We start from the raw sequence: 23,868 nt of genomic DNA, 5'->3' as shown, positions 1-23,868 counted from the left end.
TTAAAAGCATTGTTGGGTGTAACGGTGTTGTTGTTTGCCATTAATGGGTAATCTAATTCATTACTATTTCAAATGTTACAAGGCCGTTACCTTTACCGACAGGGAAATGTGGCACGTTATTGGAACGTCCCGACAGTCATACAGAGTCTTGCGCTGTTTTTTAACTTTATTCTGACCTTAACACATCAACAGCAGTACACACTTCCAACATCTCCAACTTGCACACTATCTCTGCGTCCTCGCTACACCCACACAGCCTCCACCAATCTCACGCGAGGTATATTCAGGGACATCACAATTCCGAACATCAACGCAAAACACAAGTAGGTTGTTGTTATTTGTTTTGGAAAGTAACTATTATCCATAGAGTGTCCTCTAGAAGTATTGGAACAGTGAGTTCAATCCCTTTATTTTTGCTGTAGACTGAAAACATTTGGGTTTGACATTAAAAAACAAATACGAGACCCGAGAGCAACATTTAAGTTTTTTAGTATTTCCAGTATTTACATCTGCATCAGAGGCACAACTTAGAAGACAGCACCTTTTGTTTGAACCCACCCATTTTTCATGTGAGCAAAAGTATTGGTACATGGGAATGACAGGTGTGTTTTGTTGCCCCGGTGTGTTCGATTGCATTGCTTATACAATCAATAAATAGCACTGAACGACTACACTCAGTTTCAGACTGGGTAGGACACATTTTGCTTGTGTAGACTGCATTTAGAGGTGAAAACAACATGAAACCCAGAGAGCTGTCTATAGGTGAAAAACAAGCCATTGTGAATCTGAAAGAATATGGAAAATCAATAAGAGCCATTGCACAAACATTAGTCATAGCCAGTATCACCATTTGGAATGTCCCGAAGACTAGTTTGTAGAGTGGTTTCCACTCTACAAACAGGTAGAACAAGGAAAACATCAGAAGTTGGTGACAGAAACACTGTGACAGCTGTAAAGAAAGACCATAAAACAACTGTTGGTGACATCAGCAACAACCTGCAGAAAGGGAGTGAAGGAGAAGAGTAGGAAGAAAGGCCTGGCTGGACTTTGTACAGCAATCAGCCTAAACTATTGTGAGACAAATGTTGTATGGACTGATTCATATTTGAGGCTCATCTCTGTACTTGGTATATTACAGTCTGGCTTTCCTATTATTCTTACTTATGAAGGGTTAACATCTTCTGTAAACCATTGTACGTTTGGTCATGAAGTCTTCTATGAACAATAGATAGTGATACCTTCATTCCTGCCCTCTGCATGTTGTTCCTGATGTCACTAACAGTTGTTTTAGGGTCTTTCTTTACAGCTCTCACAATGTTTCTGTCATCAACGGCTGATGTTTTCCTTGGTCTCCCTGTTTTATGCTTGTTACTTAGCACACCAGTGGTTTCTTTCTTCTTCAGGACATTCCAAATGGTTGTATTGGATACGATCAACGTTTGTGCAATGGTTTTGATTCATTTTCCATCTTATCTGAGGTTCACAATTGCTTGTTTTTCACCCATAGACAGCTCTCTGGTTACCTCTAAATGCAGTCTACACAGGCAAAAGCTATCTTACCCAATTTGAATAGACATTCAGTGCTATTTATTGATTGAATAAGCAACGGAATCGGACACGCATGGGCAAAAACACACAACTGTCAGTCACATGTTCCAATTACCTTTGCTCGCATGTGCATCCGATACAGATGTAAATACCTGGATCTAAAAGCTCTCGGAGAGAGCTGTTGCTCTCGGGTCTCATATTCGTCCTTTGACGTCTTTTGACGTCTTTTGACGATTTTAGGTCAATATTTTTTTAAGTAGTTTGCCCAACACTAGTAATACGAAAGGCAGTCATGACGGCCTGTAGAGAGCAATTGCCTGACTGGTCGCCATAAGCACGTGTGGCCTGGCCTATTACATTAATGAATATAACCTTTGTGTCACGACAGGGGATCCACCACACTGCAGCCACACTATTTGTAATCCACTTTGCATCCCTCATACTGTGAATGACTGTGTGGCCTTTCAGCAAGAGTTGACAGACTAAACCTGGGCAGGAATGGTGTTTTGTGAAAGCATCAATGCTAGCGTATGCTGCACTCTGCAACTGAAACCCGAAAATGAACTTGGATTGCACTCAGTAGACCCAGTCAACCAAGGGTGAACTGTTCCCAAAAGTACAAACTAGGGATGTCCCAATCCACATTTTATTGGCTTCCGATCCGATCCAATTTTTTTTAGTCTTTTTTTATAGTCTATAGCCGATCCGATCTGGGTTTTTTTTGTAACAATAAACATGAATTTGTGGAATTTAATATGGAATATGGAATTCAAAATAGCTTCAAAGCATTAAAAATAACACAACCTAAGTATTGCTGAATTTACTTTTTTATGACACAGCATGGCCAACAATATAGTTTGGCTTTTGTAACAAACCTCTGTGAGTCAGGTCCCTAATCCATTAAAAGATCAAATTGGAAAAAATGGTCGTGCAAAATACTTTCAGGGTGGGACATTTGACATGGTTATAGATCAATTTGTGGTGTGATTTACAATATATGACTTTTTTTTTTTAACAAACTCTCTTAGGGCCCTATAAATCCATTTTATTTTTTCCCAAATTCCATTTTTTAAGTTTACATTTTTTAGAATTCAGTTTTTTACCTTTTCCACTAGATTTACCAGCATAGAGTGTGTGCTATTTGGCTTAGTGAATAAAATGTTTATTAATTAAATGCAAAAATCCTTACATTTATTGATTACAATACATCATTGGCTCATTTTGTCCAGTAATTGAGAAATGGATGTAGCTTAGCTAACTTTTCCAATGGGATGTCAGCCTCAGAACATATTGCTACAAAATCTTCAACAAACTGTAATGCCCGTGCTTGTGATTCAGGAAGATGGAGTCAAATGTAATTTGCGTTATTAATGCAAGATATTTTGCCACTCTTATTTTGTTTACACAGTTAGACAAATGTGACAAAGAGCGCTCTTATTTTGAAGGCCGGAATGTGTTGTGTGTGTGTTGAGATTGGCAATTGACGGTTTATACGCGCTGGGTGTAAAAATAAACATGCTCTTGTCTTTTTTCACTCAGAACCTGCACGTCATCAGTGGCCATTGTAAAATGGTCCTTACATTATAAAATGGTCCTGGCGGTAATGGCGGTAAAACACAACATGGTGAAAATATACTCATCCTGCCTGAGTCGCGCACACACACACACTACTGCACCGGCTAAACTAAGCGAACCCCGCTAGCTTCCATTCACGCTCCGTAACAAAGGAGCTTCCAAGGTTTTTCGCTGCCATTTTGACTTGTTTAGTAGTGTTTGTGCGGTCCCTAGTATAAACAACCAGCGGTTAGGGCAGTACTTCCTGGTCCCCGGCCAATTCTTGCAGTTCCACCAGGAGGACACCTAAGTGTTCCCAGGCCAGCTGTGAGACATAATCCCTCCAGCGTGTCCTAGATCTGCCCCGGGGCCTTCTCCCGACTGGGCATGCCCGGAACACCTCACCAGGGAGGCGTCCGAGAGGCATAGACTCCATGCCAAAGCCACTTCAACTGGCTCATCTCGATGTGAAGGAGCAGCGGCTCTTCTCTGAGCCCCTGCGGGATGACCAAGCTCCCCACTCTTTCTTAGGGTGAGTCCAACCACCCTACGGAGGAAACTCATTTCAGTCTCTTTTATCCGCTGTCTTGTTCTTTCATTCACGACCCAAAGCTCATGACCATAGGTGAGGGTAGGAACATAAATCGACCGGTAAATAGAGAGCTTTGCCTTCTGACACAGCTCTCTCTTCACCACAACAGTCCGGTACAGCGACTCCATTACTGCAACTCATCACCAGATGGTGATCAGTTGACAGCTCAGCCACTCTTTTCACCCACATGTCCAGAACATGCAGACGCAGTTCTGATGGTACGACCACAAAGTCGATCATAAACCTGCGGACTAGGGTGTACTGGCGCCAAGTGCACTTGTGGACATCCATGTTCGTACATGGTGTTTGTTATGGACAAACTGTGGTTCGCAGTGGTTTGTTCCAGTGTACATCCAATAACATCACACTGCGCGGGTTCAGATTGGGGAGGCCGTTCCTCCCAATTACGCCCCTCCAAGTCACACTGTCATTGCCCACATGTGTGTTGAAGTCTCCCAGTAGAACTACAGAGTGACCAGCTGGGGTACTCTCCAGCACTCCTCTGATAGACCCCAAAAAGGTTGGGTACTCTGAACTGCCATTTGGCTCTACGCACAAACGACAGTCAGGACCCTTTCCCCAATCTGAAAGCGTAGGGAAGTGAGCCTCTTGTTCACCAAGCATGGAGGCATATTAATAAGCCCACACCACACCTCTCCTCTGCAGCAACTGCAGAGTGGACCAAAGTACAGCCCCTCTGGAGGAGTTTGGTTCCAGAACCCAAACTGTGAAAGAGGTGAATCGTACTATCTCTAGTCGTAATGTCTCAACCTCTTGCACAAGCTTGGGTTTCTTCCCCACCAGAGAAGTGACATTCCCTGTCCCAAGAACCAGATTTGGCCGCCGGAGACCACTTCGCCAAGGCGCCCACCCTCGACCGTCAACCAAAGCACATTGCACCAGACCCTTGTGCTTGCCCCTACAGGTGGTGGGTCTACGGGGGGGGATCCCATGTGTCTTCTTCAGGCTGGGCCCAGACGTGCCCCATTGGTGAAGGCCTGGCTCTAGGGTGAGGCCCCGGTGTCCCACATCCAGGCGAGGTGCGGTCCAGCCTCTTGGTTTTATTCATAGGACAATCTGAATCACTCTTTGTCTGGCCCATCACCTAGGACCTGTTTGCCTTTGGAGACCCTACCAGGGGCATATAGCCCTGGACAACATAGCTCCTAGAATCACTCAGGCACTCAGACCCCTCCACCACAATAAGGTGGTGATTCACCGAGGAGGTTAGGTTAAGTGGCGACTCTATATCGTCCATAGATATGAATGTGAGTGTGAATGGTTGTTTGTCTATATGTGCCCTGTGATTGGCTGGCGACCACTCCAGGGTGTAACCTGCCTCTCGCCCAAAGTCAGCTGGGATAGGCTCCAGCATACTCTCGCGACGCTAGTGAGGACAAGAAAATGAATGAATGAATGTTCAGTACAATGGTGTTATTAAGGGCTTGCGTGTTTGTGTATACATCAATGAAACTATTTCGCACAGTATGCATGGGCGTTTTGGAGTGGGCCAGTCTGGACAAGAAAGTAAAGTCTATGATGTCATCAGTGGTTGACTGTAGTTCTCTGCTAACTAACACAGTTAAGTTTCTGCTTTACTTTTGATGACGGCTGGAAAATAATGGATCCAAAGAAATTTGCAGATGCCATCAATTTGATAAAGAAGTTGAGAAACACTACTGTAGGAGCCTAAATACTCTTTAAGTTAATTGATAGCTGGATAAAAAGTGACTTAGGTTTATTCGGTTAAAAAGGGGCTATTTACGTTATTTACAAGTGAAATGTTGATAGTTCATGTTTACAGTAAGTTAACAGTTAATTCATTGCACTGTGTTTGTGTGTGTGGGGATAATTTAAGGTGTACTATTTCATATAGCGTTAGAATACTGAAGAAATGTTGTGGCTTTCCTATGTAATATATGTACATCTTGAATTGCTTTGACCCAGAAGGAGCTGTGTGGTAAGGTAACCCGGAAGTAGTATCGTCAGGTATAGTTTTTGGGCCGCTTAACTCTAACTTACTCTCGCCATCCCTCAGGCTGTATATCTTTATTTTTTTGTCTTTACATACTTTCGTTTTGTATTTTTGTCATGTTAGAATATTGTTTGAGTTTTGAAAGTAAAGTGAACAAAATGAGGAAGAGTTTTCTGGTCTGTTGTTCTTGCTGCTGCAAGCAGAAGAGGACGAGGGAAGAATAGGAGCGTCAAGCTAAGGCTTCACAACTAGGAAAATATAACTGTAGAATTCAAAATTAATTCACAGCAAAACACGAAGGTGGTGTCCGTGTGGATCTTACGGCCACATTGCCGTATAATTATAAGAATGCGTTTTGTGTTTTGCTGTATTGGTATCAGGTTATTGATAAGGCACTTATCACTTGTGTGTCGCAAATACAGTACACAGATTGTGGATGGGAACCTCAACCTACAAGTTTGGTCAGGAGGCCAATTCTTTGGGATCACACACCAGTCCAATTATTTGGCTGTTCTATTATTTAAAAACACTTTTGTGTACAGAAGTGATTATGAAACATGTTCGCATGGATAAGTTGGCCCTCATGGCACGAACACAGCCGGTCGCCACGCTAATAACATGCAGAGAGTGCTTTGCGCTACATGCTAATTTGAGAATATGTTGTGGCATCCTCAGGGGTGAACAACCAGATACTTTGATAAATGCGAGCTATAAAAACACATCATAGAGCGGAAAAAGGAATGTTTTCAGTTGAGCTTGGAACAAACCCTGTTGTCTGGTATGGAACCGGTTTCACATAGCACATGCTACCAGAGCGCTGCATATTTTCTACATGCATCAAAGAGAATGTATCCAACAAAGACCAAGAGAATGTTGCAAAGGGTAGCGTGATCTTTAGAAATATTCAAGGATAACTACTCTAAAAAAATGGATGGGTGCATCCTTGACCAATCCATTTAATAAACAAAGGAATGAGACAGGTGAATGACATTTTATGTGTTGACACTCCTTAATTTGCTGTACTGCTTGCCATACCGCTCATCCTGTTGATTAAGACTGTTTATAGCTGATGTAGGTGAGAGATGGGGTATAATCTGGACTGATCACCTGTCCATCACAGGGCTGAGACAAACAACCGTTCACACTCACGTTCACACCTACAAGACAGTATTCGATAAAGCTATTAATATACATGGTTTTGGACTGGTGAGAACGCTTGAGTACATGAAAAGAACAACCATTCCAAAACACCAGAGCCAACCGTAGAACCTTGATGCTATTATGAAGGCGTGCTAATTAGCCACTCAAGCACTGTGCTGCCCCAAGTGTTCACATAAAAATGCAAATTTGATTTTTGTTCACTGCACGGTCTGTCCTTCTCTCAGCTCAGTCAAAATAGCAAGAACCCTGTTGTGTTAATAAACCCGAGCATCAGTGGCCACAGTAGACACAGTCCTCGCGATAATGTGCTTCAGATGACAGTAAACACATTCATGGACTTGCTTTGTGTGTCTTTCAGAACCAAAACTGATCAGACATTGTGAACCTTCAGCTGCTCCACCACCCAGATATCCACAGAAAGCCAATTATCCACGCTCTGTACTCCAAACCAGTCACGTGGGATCCACTTAACACCCACACATAGCCGCCAGTAGAGTTTAAAAACTACCAATCTTACCATTTCATTATTTTTGGTGGGGAATTTTGTGTCAAACCTGTCACACAGACCAACACATTCTCCTCCTCCACCCTTCTGTTTCATCGGGCTGTGCCTCTGTAGCAGCAGCAGTAGTCCTGCCGGTTGCCATGGCAACACTTCCTCCTGCCATGGGTGCATGTGTGTGCGTGCGCTAGTGTGTGTAGTCGGCGGCGCCAGTCTGAGTGAATCCACTATGTGCTTGAGTAACAGTGTGAATGCACAATGAGTGAATGAATAGATAAAACACACACAGACACAATTGTTGAGATGTTCTATTGCGGTCGACACTCAACAATTTTCAAATGCCACTGCAATAATGAACATGATTTAATTATTGTGCGTGTGGCAGAGGAAGTGGAATATATTTATGGCACATGAAGTGGGTGGACTGTCAAAGGCGGAATTAGAAATGTTCTTTGGTGGTGGATTCCCCTTTTTGACGTGGGAGAGCATATTAGCTCCTGCCCCTCCAACCATTTCAGCTTTACACGCTAAAAATCACCCCGAGCAGCACAACCCATCTGTCCCACCAGCGACTCCCCCCACAGATTCATTATACGATTTAAAGCCATGCTGGGAACGATGGTGATGTGTGTGCAGATTATCCCTCCAGCGGCGTGAAATCAGACCGCGCGCTGAAAGGAATTAGATTAAGACTGTCCAAGACCTTTGTATTGTGCGCTCTCAGATGAAAGAAGTTCATCTGTCATCAGTTTGAATTTTAACATGTCTACAAGAGCATGTTTTGCGACACCATTATGGGTGATAAACGGATTCAGTGTGGGGTTCTTCTGCACATATCAACCCCACCCTGATAAAGGGTTGCCTCTGCACAGAAGGAGGGTCTTTGATATTTAGACAAGAGTGCCCCTCAACATGAAAGGTAGATTTTGCGTGATGTGTGAGTGTGTTTGTGTGTGACCTCCTACCTTCCTCCTCACTGGAGTCTCTCTGTATAAAGATAGGAGCAGCTGACGACGATGACCCAGCAACCCCTGAACTGCTCTTTGTGAAAATGCCACTGATGAATTTCAGCATCTTCCTGTCTTTAGAGGCACCTCGTTGGCCCTGCTGGGCCTCCCTGGTCAGCGCTAGGTCTTCAGAGAGGCTGTTCAGGTCACTATTATCCAGTGTACGGCTTTTCCCCTTGCGTGGTGGTTTGGTTGCCTGGGTTGCTGGTGCAGGTAGGGAGGTTGAACCTGATTTAAACCTGTCCTTCCGAGGCATGTCTCTCAGCATTGCAGCCGACCCACCTCCAATTTCCAGCTGTATTCCAGCTTGGACATCATCTCGAACGTCCCGCCATACTTCTGTCCTGCTCGTCTCGGCCCAGGAGGCCCTGCAGGGCCCTGGGGAGCGTGTGGGCATTCGGCAGTCCTTACGGTCAAGACTCTGGGCTGAAGTCGGACTGCGCTCTCTACCCTCCCTAGAGTCCCGACCGCGGGTGGCCACGCTGCTGTGAGACTTGAGCAGACTCACAGGCCGCTGTCCGACAGGACGAATAGGGAGACTAGTTCTGGTCGGAGTACGAACAGGTTCAACCACCTCTGTTAGGGGTATAGTGGTCAGCAATGGAGACTTGGTTTGTTTCGCCTCAAGGGCACAAAGTGTTTTCTCTGCCTGAGTTAAGTCTGTCTCCGGGGACTTGGCTCTCTCTGACGAGAAGGGGATAGAAAGTTTGCACTGTGGTTTTCCACCACTTGCTCTCGGGCCATCAACAGTGCAGGAGGGTTTATCTTTCAAGGGGCTAGGGGTTTTTCTCCTTTCATCTTTGAGTTCACTTGGTTTCCCCCCTTTCACAAAAACCGGGCTCTCAGCCCCAGCCCCCAGTAGTTGGGCCCCAAATGCTCCAGCTTCGCTCTCCGCTTCAGTTTCCACCTTCACTCCGGCTTCTTCTCCCGCACTCTCCCCTGACTGGTTCCCCAGTCCCACTGGGGTCTCCCTCCTCGGGATGCTGCTCTCCGTCTCCCCTCCATTCTCCTCCACTGCCTCTACCTTGACCAAGGTTAGGGAGATGAGGTAGGTGGTGCGTTGCTGCAGGGAGCCGCCTCCACTCATGGGGTCAGACGTCAGTCGACACACACAGTAGATGAATGAAAGCAGACACAGTGACGAAAACTACTGACAGTTTGCCAGCGTGTCGGGATGTGGAAGAATCCGTCAGTGAAACTGAGACAAAAAACTCACATGGAGGGAGATCAGGTTTCTCCTTGGAAGGTATGTCAGCAGAGGGACTGTTGGCTTCATCCATCCCCCAAATATCCCTTTTTTATGATTGTTGTTCTGCAAGTGACATTGCTTTAGCACGCCGTCACTGCAGCCCAAGCGGCTCTTTTGTTCCTGGAAAATCCGCAATTAAAACCTATCCGCTGCATGCGTATGCAGCTACTGGGGTTAATAAATCTCCATTAATGTGTGCAATGCCTCATTCCTGTTGGACCCCGATTGACCTTATTTGTAGTTCCCTCCATATATGTTGCTCATCCTGTTGGCTCTTCTTGTTAAAGAAAAAAGATTTGGTTTATAAAAACTGCCCCGCATCATATACGTCACCAAACATGGGATTGTGGCAGCTATAAAATGAAAATGTAAAGTCTTCAAATAGAAGAGTCACCTTAACGCAGCATGGTGCAGCCAGGGATTCGGATCATGAGCTCTCATTGGCATTCCTTAAGACTCACATGTGTGTTGACAGCAGCGTCTATTCAGAGAGTGCAGTGGCAGGAAGGCGCACAGGAAGGACATTGACGAGGGCTGAGGTGGATCAGCAGGAGAAGCCAACAGAATTGCTGGTGGATATCTGGGGGTGTGCGATGGAGCCAGGGCTCGTCGAGCCATCACGCCCCTCTCGCCGTCTTCCAGGTCGCCCAAGTCTTCAGCGCACATGAGGCGTTGAGCATGACAACATGTAGAAGGCGTCACACAGGTTCAACGAGTCCACGGCACGTCACACGTTCAGAGCTTGTCTCTCAAGCACACTGCTAGGAATCTCCCATGTCCCTCCCTCTGCATGCCCCTCCTTGTTGCAATCAGCAGTCCACACAATCCTGCTCCTCTCTGCTTCATCTCTCACGCCGAGCATGCTCTCTGCTCTTTATTGCTCATCACTCCCGTTCCCTCCTCCCCTGCATCTTTCTCCCAGCGTGCTACCCAGGCGGGGGTGGGGTGTCTGTGGGGTGGTTGAGGGTGGGGGTGCATAACGACTGGCGGTAAAGCGGCAGTGCTGGACTATCTAAATGGGTGGAGCAGCGGAAAATATCAGTGTCGGTGTGGTGAAAGGGTGAAAGAGGAGGAGGAGGGGGTGCTAACCAGCAATACGAATAAAAGGGAAGGGGGAAAGGGCACTCGTACTGGGTGTTTTTTTCCACGAAATCATTTTATCAGGATCATTGTTTTGTGGTTGTGTGCACAAATGTGTGTGTGTGTGTGTGTGTGTAGGTGTGTGTGTGTGTGTGTGTGTGTGTGTGTGCGTGCGTGCGTGCGTGTTTGTGTCTGTCTGTGTGGCTCCACGTAGCTCCTCCTCAATGGGAGGTTGGCTTGTTTGTTGCTAAGGTGTTACAATCTTCCTGGCGCTGGTGGCACAATCTTCTCTTCCAAAACATCAGTACATTCTGTATCGGTGCCTGGGTCTCTGAATGCTTGTGTGTGTATGTGTTTTTCCTCTAAGTGTATTGATCTGCAACCTATTGCCTGCTATGGTACGTGTTCATTAGCAGAAGTGGGAAAGCTCTGGTCTCAGCAGGAGGATGGGAACATATTGGACATCAATAGCTAGGTCACAGAATACTGTATCACCAAACACTTACTTAGATAGTTTTTGTGTGTAAGTCATTGAAAAACAGAAGAGGGGTGTTTCCATTCATTTTGGAGTTACTTATAAACAGATTGTGGAATAATGAGTAATGAGCCTGGATTGATATTGCACTTCCTTTCCAGGATCCTTAATTGATCAAATACAACACTATACACTGTTGTCATATTTTACAGCATAATAGAAGAAGAAGAAAAAGAGTCTTTTAACAGGATTATGCCAAAAATAGAAACTTTTTTTTCTGGAACCGGTGGAAGGGTGTGGAATGCGCTAAAGAAGAATTCATTACATTGTGGAGCAGAGCAGTCTAAAATATGAGCAAAAATATGAGCATTTACCCTTTCTCATTATCATTTATGTTGTGAAATATTCCAAATCATATAAAACACTGAATCTATTATTTATGGTTTATTATAATACTAGTGTATCTTTATCAATCACAGGCCTCTGAATAAAACAACACAGATTTTGTGACTGTGAGATGTCGAATTGTCGCCTCTGCAGCAAATCAATACAATAATGTGATGAGGTCTGGCTGTATGTGTAAGCCAATACCTATCACAACTTACAAATGTGGTTAACCCAGAACTACAGTGAAACACATTTTTTCTTCTAGAATTTGAAAATTAATGAGGAACAAAAATGTTGATAATGAGGAAAAGCATTTGCTGCAATTATGTTGTGTACAAAAACAAAAACACAGCAGCAAGGGACATGATTAGACATCCACCTCTCGGATTATTGCTGAACATAATTTCATGTTAATTACTCTCTGGCAAAAAAAAAAATACTCTCTGAAAAATGATTGTCTCGTGGAATAAAATCAGAGGAGATGTCTCCCCATAGTGCATCCTCCCACCAACATCCCATAATACACAATCAGATCGTCCACCTGCTATGCCTACGTGCCCCTCCTTCCTGCAGTCTGACCGGTAACGACTCACACTGAATACAAAAGACCTGACAAATGCCTTTGGCTCAAGGCGAGAGACGCGACATTTAAAGGAATGGCAGCTCTGACAGAAGAAGAATTTCCAAATATTTGATCATGAGCCATCATGCCATGTCAGTGCAATATTAAGTTCAGAGGTACAAACCTATCAGGCGCAATATAAGGTTGTCATCAGTTTGTAGAAACCTACTCTGTCACATATCCAGAGAACACTGACAGTCATGTGTAGGTACTATCAAATGAACAGTGACCAAAGGCAGTGGTCATGCTGAGTGAACTGTCATTTCTCCTTGCTGTCATTTCTCGCATCTATTTTTCCTCCCTAACCCCTCAATCTACCACCAGTCACATTTTCATTTAAATGTCTTCATTTCACTCCCTGGAGAAAACTCATCTTCCTCTCCATGTTCTTCAGCTAGAAGAAGAGGTGACTGTCTTTTTAGCACTAGTGAACTCTAAACTCACACATCCAAGCACCGCTGAGGATACACAAGCTTTGATCCTCCCCCCAGAGTCAACACTACAGCCTAATTATACAAATATTAGCTTGGATGTTGTTATTTGCTGGGGGAAATTGTTTCAAGATGTGCCAAACCCTAAAAGACCTCAAAGCGCAGTAAAACCAACGAGGGGGCTAATTGGCCTTCGAACAAATACAGAAATGTTCTATGATGAATTAAAAAAAGGGACTAATTTCTGGAGTTGCCCTCAAAAATGATAAAAAAGCAGGTGCATTTTAAAGCATAAGCTCACATGTGACAACCTACGCATTTACACCACACTGTTTTTGTCACTTACAATGTGACAAGATGTTGCGGATTTCTTCTCATCAGACCACTTTTGTCATTCAACAATTTCCAAACAATTAATTAATGAACCAAAAAAAAAATAACAAATAATAAAAAGATGCATACTGTATATTTATAGGGATACATATATGTGCCAACAAAATAATTGTTTTGCTGGTTGTGGCCAGGAAGTGCACACACTCAATCTACAGAATTCTGAATGAGTTAACTGATTATTATGCCCATCCCTGGCACAAATGTTTTGGGTGCTCAGCATCCCCTCGTTATATTATTCGTACATCACCATTCAATTTGTACATAAATAAAAAAACAGCTTAATATTGCAACAACTTGAAACCACAAATGTTTTTTTTAAGAAAATGAACGGTGGAATTTGCAGCAAGCAAATGCATTCAACCAAACTCTGCTTCAATTAGATAAACATTATAGTGATTGACCTTTTGTAGTGTTTAAGAATGATCCAACAATGAATAATCACAGACTTCATTACATAATACATAATACATGATGATGATATGATATGATAGACTTGTTTTAAGATGGACCATGAGGCCAACCCTGATAAGCAAGTCAGCAAATTTGTTATTCACCACTGACATTGCTAGTCACGTTAGTGTAACATTTGAAATGCTGACTCTTATTTCTGATCATTCACTTACTATTTGACAAGTTCACATTTTACAATGGCTTGATTCTCCAAATGCTTTTTGACCCTCAGGGACTGGCCATGTAATCTAAATAATCTAAATAATAAACAAATAAACATGGTCATGTGTTTTCCAATCACCAGTGATATGTGTCATAAAACTACCACTTAAACTTGATTCCAGCTACAGGTAGATACATGAGTGTGTGTGAGTGCATGAGTGACTGTACTGCCAACACAGGACTAAAACAGCAATTACAGTCCAAATAAACATTGTAAGTTTAAATATTTTAAACACACGGTGTGAATGAATGATCAATAATACAGTAGATATGGAGAAGGGGTGGGATTAAATAAACTCTGCTTCTTCCTAACCCTTTTCGGATATGTTGAATTTTGCAAGTGTAAACATGTAATGTGCCTCAAAACTCCAAAACAAATAAATCTTGATGATCGTCAAGGATTCTAGGGTTAAAACAGGCCTGCCGAGTGTAGTACGCTATGGGGGAGAAAGTCTGCCATGATGGTGAGCAAGAGAGATGGGCGGGGCTAGGCATATACAATGTAGTCACTGGCTATGAGCTGAGTATAAAATAAAGTTATACAACGTGTGTACACTATGATAAAATGGATGAATGTTATTTACTGAACACAATGAATTTATATGTACTGTACATACATAAATGTGGGCCGCACGGTCGCCGAGTGGTTAGCATGTTGGCCACACAGTCAGGAGATCTGGAAGATCGAATCTCCGTTGGGCATCTCTGTGTGTGCGCATGAGTTTCCTCCAGGTAATCCGGTTTCCTCCCACATTGCAAAAACATGCAGGTTAGGTTAATTGGCGACTCTAAATTGTCCATAGGTATTTGCGATTGGCTGGCAACCAGTCCAGGGTGTAGTCCGCTGGGATAGGCTCCAGCATACCTATGACCCTAGTGAGGATAAATGGCATCAAAAATGGATGGATGGATATATATAAATGTGTAAAAATCCACTATACTGCAGAAATATGACCTATATGTCAATAAAAACCTGAGCAGCAGTATGAAAGAAACTTTTTGCTACCTTACAGTGTTACCAGTGCCGACGTTTAACAATCTACATACAAAATAACAAGAAATCATAATAACAGTAATTAATAACATAATTAAATAATTTAAATAAATAATAATAAATTTTAAAAAATATGATTTTCCATCCTTACAGTGTTACTAAGGCTTAACAAGCAACATTATTATTATTATTATTATTATTATTATTATTATTATTATTATTATTATTATTATTATTATTATATATTATCCAGTATGTATATAATTAAACAATAACAATATAACAAAATAACCTGCAAGTGTGGGTAGGACGACGCCTGACATCATTCATTACCATTCCACTAATCCATTAATTACCATTCCAGTAAGTAGATTTTTTTTAATTGTTATTTTTTCATAAGTCCATAAGGAACAACAGAAATTTGATTGAAAAGTACTTATATTATATGGATATTTAACTGGAAGTATTTACACAATGCAACATTTATTTCAGTAATGGCATTGCTAATACATTTGATAGACTATAATCCAAATCATCATCATCACTGACTTGTCATTAATTCAACTAATCACCCAGAGAAACAAATTAGCTTAAAGGTTTTTGGAGGGTCTTTTGTATTGTGTGGGTCTCCCACAATATACACTATCCACTGTCCTGTTTATTTACAACAACCATTGTTATAAATCTACAACATTTTTGTGACACATATATGTCTTTGTTTTTGGGGAACTTGAAAAATGACAAAACTGGTCTTTTGGACCGTCTATGAGAGCAATAAATGGCTGAGCGATGTGCTGAGGACATGTTTACAATGCAATGTTTCTGGATTCTGCTCACCATAATGGCGACCAAACCCGTGCAGGGAATAATACAGAAATGGACTCCGAGTCGGCACTCCTGTTTTAACTCTAGAGTCCTTGATGACCATGACCATGTCCATGGTTAGAAGACAATGTTGGAAAATTATAATACATGTATATACACCTATAATTACCTATAATGATCCTATTTTATTAGGGATGCTAAGATTAAATTTAGGGTGCTGAAGGTGTGCAGCCCCATAAAGGGTTTACGGTAAGTAGGCAACGCACATGGTGCTAATATATTTTGCTCTTCTAGTAATTTGGGTTTTAGTACCTCTATTATTGTTTTGTTGACATTTTCAAATGTACTTTTTCCACTGAACCTCACCAAAAAAATGCAAGAAGGGCCATAAACATCGTTAGCAGAAGTGATGACAAGTGAAGGAAGTGAGGAAATAAGGCACAGCTAATCACATTCAAATGAAAAGGCCCTGTTTGTGTGAAAGGAAGTGGCTTTGAGAGCAGTTGCAAATTGGCAGACAGGAAGTAGGCCGCACAGCAGCTTTTCTTCCTGCTGCCATGGCGATGGCTGCTGTGGGATGTTTAAGTTGCCATGCCATTATACAGTACATACGTACATGCCACTAGATAGTCCTACCATTTAGTAGATTGAGGAAATAACAAATTAACATCAGTGTGGAAACTCCCTGAGAAGATACGGAGTTCCATCCAAGAAATGCATGAGATATCCATCATATCTGCTGTCATGTTCACACACCTCATGCATGTTGATGAAACACCCTCAAGCCTGCTGCAGACAAATAGTACTCATCATCCTATCTGGACACAATTCAACATTGAAATGAGCCTCCAGACAGACATGCATGTTACCTCCAAAGTGCAAAAAGAGTTCTTACCTTCTATATTGCGGACATAAACTTTAAGGCCCGAGCGTAGCTGTGGATCTGTAACCCTTTCCAACTGCTTGGAAAGTCTGTTGATGCCGCTGTAGAGCGATTCAAATCTCTTGATCTCTGCTTTTATCGCCACTGAGTTTTGCGATTTGCTCTTGCTGCTCATGGTGACACGTGGTGCAAATGGAAGCAACGTACACACTGGCTTCAGCCCATCTGAGCACCTTCCTCCACATGAGCACAAGTGACAGAGGCAGCAGAAAAAGACGCGGCAGATCACAGAGTCTAGTTCTCTGTCCAGACCGCAAAAGTCAGCTCAGTCAGTCAGCTTGTCGAACGTTCCTGCACATTTGGGCTGAAGTGAACTCACTTCCTTTTCTCAAACCTGCGGTAGTTGTGGTTGACTCTCAGAGGACACAATCTTGACTTGCTTAACATGACTTTGTGTTCAAGTATAAACTTAGTAGCTACAGGATTTTTTTACTGCAAGCCTACTTTTTACTGCTTAGTACATTTATATACGGTACCTGTATTCAGCAGTGTCTGGTCCATACAACTAATAATTCACATGCCAGACAGGTAATTCAATGTGTCATAATGTGTCATAGTCGTTTGTCTGTATGTCCTGTGATTGACTGACGACCATTCCAGGTTGTACCCCGCCTCTCGCTCAAAGTCAGCTTAAAGTCAGCTCACCCGTGGCCCGAATGAAGACAAGCAAAATAGAAAATGGACGGATGAATTAATAAAGCATCTACAGGTGATCCTCAGTTTACGACATTCTGTGTTACTACATTTTATGGTTACAAACACGTGCCCATAAATTAATTAAAAATGTGATTTTGGTCTGTACAAACAAAACTCGCTCAACAACCAGTGACAGCATGCGCTGGCGGACGAATACGCACCAGAGCAGAACCAGAACAAGAATACAGTGTGTGCCTCGTGCTGGGCAGATGGGTACAGTGTGTGCCTGTGCAGCCACACGGAGGAAGAATAACATTGCTTATTAGTTAACTTTTAAGACTTTGTTATATCTCCCAAGCAGCAGTGCACCAGAGAAAAGGAAAGTGAAAATGAACCCCATAAAAGGCTCAGCGAGAGGTGACACACCCACCAATATTGGCCGCTCTTTTGGTCCAGTCAACCGCTTGACCGTTGAAACCATCATTAAGGCTTTGGATTATTGAATGCTAATGAATGCTAGAGGGATCATGCAAATAAACCTCTGTAAGTATATCATATTGCTTGTAACAAATAAATGTAACTGATTGTTACAAGATGTTATAAGAGTGTCTGACCAGTTTTTTCTCCCTTTGATCAAACAAACAAGCAGCGAAGGGAAGCGAGGTCAAAATGGGCCCTCATGGAACATTCTTCTGTACAGTATTTATTATTTAAGTATCTGTCATCGAAAGACTAGTTAACAAACCTGCCTGGTAACATAAATATTAGTGGTAGATTTTAGTTGAATTCAAAATTCAAAAAGGAATTAAAAAAGGAAGCTGCATCTGGCCACACGGTAACGTCACGCGTGGTGCCTACGTCATCAGATACGCCCTCTGCGGGACCAAAAACATTTGTCACCTAGACGCCAGTGTTCAAGCTAACAGCATTCATTCGTAGTCTGGACCAGCTAAGAAATCCGTCACCGAATATGGTCTGTGGGGGGTTCACTTGTTCCAAAAATGCTCTGTGTTCCTTGAACGTGGTATACATGGTGAGTTTTTTTTCAATGAATCACGGTGTAATTTTAGCTAGCTAGCATTAGCATTTAGCTTTAGCTTCTGAATGAAGTAGCCTAGCCTCGGCTACCAGTTTAGGCACAACGCAGAACAATTACTGATGACTGTGCTCTTTGTTTTTCCATGACTCCATTTTTCAGGTCAACACGGGTATGTGCGCGATTCCGATAATGACACTCTCAAAGTAGAAATTTTTATCTTCTTTGAAATATAGATAGTAGTTCCTCTTAGCCCTTGAGCCATTAGCTTCTAGCTATCGCCATTATACTGTGATGTGTGGACACTACCCTAGCTATGGAGGCCACATGAGCTCATTTAAAATAAACACACTCACAGACCGAGTGATAGTTCCGTTTTTTTCTATTGTCACTCTGGTAGGTAATTTTAGCATCATTTAAGCAGCTCTGTCCAGGTTGATGTCTATATATTTTTAAAAATATATCTTTTAATTTAAAGAAAAACTACACTTTAGTGGAATTTTGCCCGTCATCCACAATGCTGATAACAAGACATGAACACACGTCTTTCCCTTTTCTGTGCCTTCTAAAGAGAGAAAAACAGCTAGCACGGGGAATTCACCCATTTCAACTATAAAGCCCTCTTTAAAATGTTTTATCCTTTTATGGACATCCTGTGACCATGTAGTAACAGGCATATTCATGACAACGTAGAATATTTACTGACTACTTTTTACTTTTGCTCCCCAGGCAAAGAATAACATTGAAAACACTAAGGCCCTGTCCCTATTGGGATCGTTCTTGGGATTTTTTTACTTTTTTTTGGGAGGTTGAAAAAAAAAAAAAGTCGCTTCCACGCTGTGCCGGATTAGTATATAGTTGCATCCAGACGGGAACGCATCACTGAGTGAAAATGATGTAACACATAAGGCACACCTACATGTGGCGCTGTGAACAGGCACGCAAACGGAACCATGTGATGCTCCAAACCATAAGAGGCACATAAGTCTGTCGTCTTCAGCTTACGAGAAACGGAGCACTGAGGACATATTATCTCTGTGTCTTGTAAACTTACCCTAGAATTATTTAATTGACAAGCTGATATTTGTTATAATTAATATTAATTGAACACATAATAATAATATTAATATATATATTAATCATATATTATCATGATTACAAAATAAAATGATTAAGTGTTGAAGCGCTGCATTGTGTTTTTTATGTTTTAGTCGGGATACAATACACTCATGCATGATGGTGTTTATGATACAGTAAGTGATGTCATGTCAAATAACGCTTCCCACAAACGTTTTAAGTCGTAATGGAGTGTTGTGTTCATGCAATGATGGATTACTGGCTTCCATTGCACGTTTATATCTAACATACGATTTCACCCCACCACTTAAAATGTGCGTCACCTTTTTGCCGTGTCCCCAAAAAGTGTGTACGCCAGCTACAAAGGTGGTGTAGCGGTGCGCACATTCTCAGTTCAAGTTGCGTTTTCATAGGTACCATGCTTTGCGTGGAAAACAAAACTGCACACGCAACTTTTCGGCCCCATTTTGTGTACGCAAGCTTTAGAAGTAAGGACCTTGGTCATTTGTGTGTATGGTCAGACACTTGAAGTGGAACATTGCTGAAGACTGTGTGATGTAGCCTATGCCTTATAGTGAAAGGTTAAACAGCTCTGCTCTGGCGCAGAGGTGGACGGTTGGCAAGTTCCTCTTTTATGTTTACAGTATTTTCAATGCACGAATTGTATTGTTAGGTACCCTGAGATTCCCTAGTTATATAAGACTGGCAACGTTAAGGCAGCCCGATGTGATCTCTATTAAAATACATTTGGGGACAATGAGCCAAACAGCCCTAGATTCCCATGCAAAAAGCGAGAAACACAAGCGCTGCATTATGGATCAGCCGGGTAGTTTACCTATTTAAATTTTTACAATACGATCACCCAGTGCTCAACCTGCTACTAGTAGGCCTATTGTGTCTACCTCTGCCTTCAGTAGTTTCTCAAATACAGCCGCGTTAAAGACGGTAGTTATTGTTTTTTTAGATGTCTTGAAAATGTGCAGATACCCTGTTGATCTTTTTACTGGTGTTCTCATATCTCATTAAGGTTTACTTTAAATGCTGTACTTTTTACACATATAATTACATTTTTCTGCTCAAACGTGATTGAATTACAAAAAATCCCATAATTTGCAGTTTCTTTACCTTTTGTTCCTGGGAGATAGAAATCTTATGAATGCTTATATTGTTGATATAGAAATGTTAGGAATGCTTATATTGTTGATAGTACATGTGACTTTACATAATTCAAACAATGGTACGTGTGACTTAACATTATTCAAACTACAAAGCACAAGAAAATCATTTGAATGTTTGAACTCATCCAGCAGTGTATTGACCTTTCACCCCATATAGCTCCTCTATACCCCTTGCTACACAGTTTAGGTAAACACCTAATCACTGTGACCCTTAAAGACCTAAATAATGTTTAGAAAGCGAGTTAACGGTTAGAAGCTGTTGGTAACTTCCCGCCCTCCTGATGCTCAGCTGGTCGGCCTGCTGCTGATTGGCGTGGCAGCATGGGGGAAAGGCTTTGGCCTCGTGTCGAGCATTCACATCATCGGTGGCGTGATCGCAGTGGGCGTCTTTCTTCTGCTCATTGCCATCGTGGGGCTCATCGGAGCGATACACCACCACCAAGTCATGCTTTTCTTTGTATCCTTTACCCATGTTGATCAAATACAAATGACGTTAAGAAATATTGCTGGCTGCTTTCTTTAACTTCTTGCTTCGCAGTACATGGTCATTCTTTTCATTGTCTTCCTCTTTCAATTTGGAGTCTCCTGTTCCTGTCTCGCAATGAACCGCGGTCAGCAGGTGGGTAAAGAAATGTTTTAATTCCACCCGCCTTGACGTCACCACCAATTTATTATTATGAAACTTTGTTTAATGAGATTACATATACCAGGTAACTGTGGTCTTGTCAGATGTCTTCAAGTGGAGTGGTTTAGGACTTCTATCTGTATTTGGGAATGCTGAGCGATAGCTGCATTCTTAAAAACTGAATTTCTTGCTGACTAAATATACGTATGATTGACACAGCCCAGATGTGAAGTGCAATTCGACTGCTTAGGAGAGACATGCAAGCATGAGGCAGAAATTCCATTTTGTGCTTATTTGCTTTTACAGGAGGTATTTCTGAACTCTACGTGGGGAATGTTGGATAATAAAACCAAGACCGACTTGGAGAGTCAACTGAACTGCTGCGGGTTGCTCAACATCACCAGCAGTCGAGTGCAGTTTGAGCAGGATCTACAAAGCTGTCCCGCTGTAAGTGTCAGATGTCTTACTTTTCATCGAGTGAAAAACACAATTCTCCCTCAGCACTGCTGCATGAATTTGTGAATGACTTCATCTGATAATGATTCTTGAGCGCAGTATTAAACAAGCAGTTGCATAAAGACAATATATTCAAGTTTTAGTTACACAGTTTGTCCCAAAGGCTGTTGCAGAGTAAGTAGGCCACGTTCTACCTCAGCTGACAGTCGTGGATTCGCACTGCAGAAGACCAAAGGTCTGAATTGCTATTTTTGCGTCTTTGACTACAGTTATGCAAGAAGACTAGTTCCTGTTTCACCTGCGGGGATATGATGCTGAATCATGCCAGTGAAGCTCTCAAGATCCTCGGAGGTGTTGGACTCTTCTTCAGCTTCACAGAGGTATACTGCTAATGGTAGTATGTTTTGTCATCACAATCAAGTCTGTGTCCCTGTCTGTGTTCAATATTTGTCCCTGGAGCACTCCTGAGAGTTCGTATTTGGCTGCACACTCATACCTTCTCCCGACTCTTAATCCTCCTTCAGATTTTGGGTGTTTGGCTCGCAGTTCGGTACAGGAACCAGAAGGATCCACGAGCAAACCCAAGTGCGTTCCTATAGACTGTCCCTGCACGTAGGTGTCCCAGCGCAGCCCATGCCGTTACTGACACTGGTACACAACACGGAATGGACGAGCACACGCAGCACCTGACCAACACCGAAAACACACTATACGCCTTCACTCGCGACTGAGCAGTTATAGAGCTCACACTACTGGATACTCATGCATGACAGGATGACTTGTAATACCAGTGAGGCTGACTCGCTAGTATTGTGACCCAGCCTTGATTTGAGTGCCCAAACACACCGAGCACCCTGCACAGTCAAGCTGCGCCCGACCCAGCAGCTGAGAGGCATCTCACAACTTAGCCCATGTGCACCTTCAAATGTTGTGTACAAGAAACCCGTTCCTCTGTGATGTGTGTAGATTCAACCTGCATGATGAGGGGAGAAGATGATGCAGACTGGACATGCGCAGTAGTGTAGCTTGCGTAGCTAAATGTCACACACAGCTTGGAATAGATTTTAGACGATTAGTTCCTAGTCAATCAGGTTGAAATATTTATGAACTGTACTGAGCCAGCTGTCACAAATGTTGGACTGCCAACGGACTGCGCACCTGATGTTGTACATACTGTATGTGTCAATACTGTCGTTCACGTAGATCTTCCATGTAGTGTCCACTCTAGCTGCTTGGTTTGTCTGCACATTTCACCTTTCTTCCTTTGTGTTGCACAGTGATGTTGATTAGAATATCATGTCAGCTACGTATCCCTGCCTCCTGTTTATCTGGAAGAGATCATGAGAATACATAAATATTAAAAAAAAAGAAAGAAAATACATGTTTGGGTAAATCTGGCAAACTGTGCATCACGTAATCAATTTTAAAGCATTTTAAGTGTTGTAAAATGTTCATTGTGGATCAGTCTTAGTTGTAAACCTTTTTAATCTTGATATTTTGTTGGCTCAATTGTTAATAATTGCCATTACATTCATCAGTGTTAAATGCTTTGTAAAAATGTGTTAAATATGTTTGAGATCTATTTTAAGTTACCATTGATGCACAAGTTGTGTTATAGATTTTGGTGTTTGATATTCCCTGCTCATGAATTATGTTATTTTAAGTTGCTTCTCATTAGAATAGCTTTTAACTTAAAGACCAGCATACCATTTATTTCTGCCCTACTTGAACTTGTCAATTTACATGCAAGTGCAGATTTCCTGCTAGTGGTGAGATGTTTCCCTGGCATGTATAGATTTGTTGCTACAGCTTACATTTATTGTACTGCGCAGTATTTACACCACACCTTTTAATTTGTGTGCACTTGCGGTTGAAATGTGTTTTTCCCTTTTAATTTGGGGATTTAATTTTACAAATATTAAAATCTCAAACGGGAAAGTCTTTTGAGTCTTAATTATCAAGGTGTTTAATTTGCTTGCTTAATTTATGAGAAGGGCAAATTTTATTGAATCGACATTAAATTGACAGCAACAGTTACGCAGCTGCCCAAAGGGCACTGACCTTCGAACGTGCTGCAAGCATTATACCTTTCCCTCTTCCTGCTCCAAGTATGCAAGCCATTCCCCATGCAATGCACACATACGTGCACTAGCCATGTTTGTTGTCAGCTAATGATAGCAATTTGGCAATGTTTAGCTACTAATGTTAGACATCATTGAATGTATAGAGGCTGATATATTGTAGCTATAGGATGATAGCAATAGGATGATAGGCTATCACGACAACAGCATGTCTGCAAACCGTTGGCCGCCACGTTTGTGCACGTGTAAGAGACAGTTGTGACTGGCAGCCATGAATGCCAGTCTTACAATTTCCACGCAATTTAATTTACAATTGTTAAAAGTATGGACATGTTTTCTTTTCATCTGTCATTTCAAACCACTATTGGC

At 42.2% G+C, this 23,868-nt stretch overlaps 2 protein-coding genes across 5 annotated transcripts in view; one reads left to right on the top strand and one right to left on the bottom strand.

Annotated features, from left to right (window-relative positions):
- agap2 (ArfGAP with GTPase domain, ankyrin repeat and PH domain 2) overlaps positions 1–16,616 on the bottom strand; it is a 30,708-nt gene extending 14,092 nt beyond the window's left edge. For 2 of the 4 annotated variants that reach the window (XM_054769336.1, XM_054769345.1), the window contains exon 1: positions 8,298–10,621. In XM_054769336.1, the coding sequence (XP_054625311.1) occupies positions 8,298–9,426 (1,129 nt within the window). In that variant the 5' untranslated portion in view covers positions 9,427–10,621. Of the gene's footprint in view, positions 1–8,297; positions 10,622–16,362 lie in introns of those variants that run through there. The other 2 variants (XM_054769360.1, XM_054769353.1) reach the window with 2 other exon arrangements.
- A 1,297-nt stretch (positions 16,617–17,913) lies between these two features.
- On the top strand, positions 17,914–23,315 carry tspan31 (tetraspanin 31). The gene is made up of 6 exons (XM_054769535.1): positions 17,914–18,079; positions 20,627–20,794; positions 20,876–20,956; positions 21,269–21,409; positions 21,688–21,798; positions 21,943–23,315. The coding sequence occupies exons 1-6, from the start codon at positions 18,017–18,019 to the stop codon at positions 22,015–22,017; spliced, it is 639 nt and encodes a 212-aa protein (XP_054625510.1). The 5' UTR covers positions 17,914–18,016; the 3' UTR covers positions 22,018–23,315.
- Positions 23,316–23,868: the final 553 nt, after the last annotated feature.

This window comes from Dunckerocampus dactyliophorus, chromosome 1 (genome assembly GCF_027744805.1).
Source record: "Dunckerocampus dactyliophorus isolate RoL2022-P2 chromosome 1, RoL_Ddac_1.1, whole genome shotgun sequence".
Taxonomy (NCBI): domain Eukaryota; kingdom Metazoa; phylum Chordata; class Actinopteri; order Syngnathiformes; family Syngnathidae; genus Dunckerocampus; species Dunckerocampus dactyliophorus.
The sequence above is the reverse complement of the archived record's forward strand: the minus strand, read 5'-3'. Positions and strand labels throughout refer to the sequence as shown.

Coding starts and splice junctions, on each gene's coding strand:
- tspan31 (XM_054769535.1), top strand. CDS start 18,017: ATGGTCTGTGGGGGGTTCACTTGTTCCAAAAATGCTCTGTGTTCCTTG. Junction 20,795..20,875: donor ACCAAGTCATGCTTTTCTTT/GTATCCTTTACC, acceptor CTTGCTTCGCAG/TACATGGTCATTCTTTTCAT. Junction 20,957..21,268: donor CAATGAACCGCGGTCAGCAG/GTGGGTAAAGAA, acceptor TTGCTTTTACAG/GAGGTATTTCTGAACTCTAC.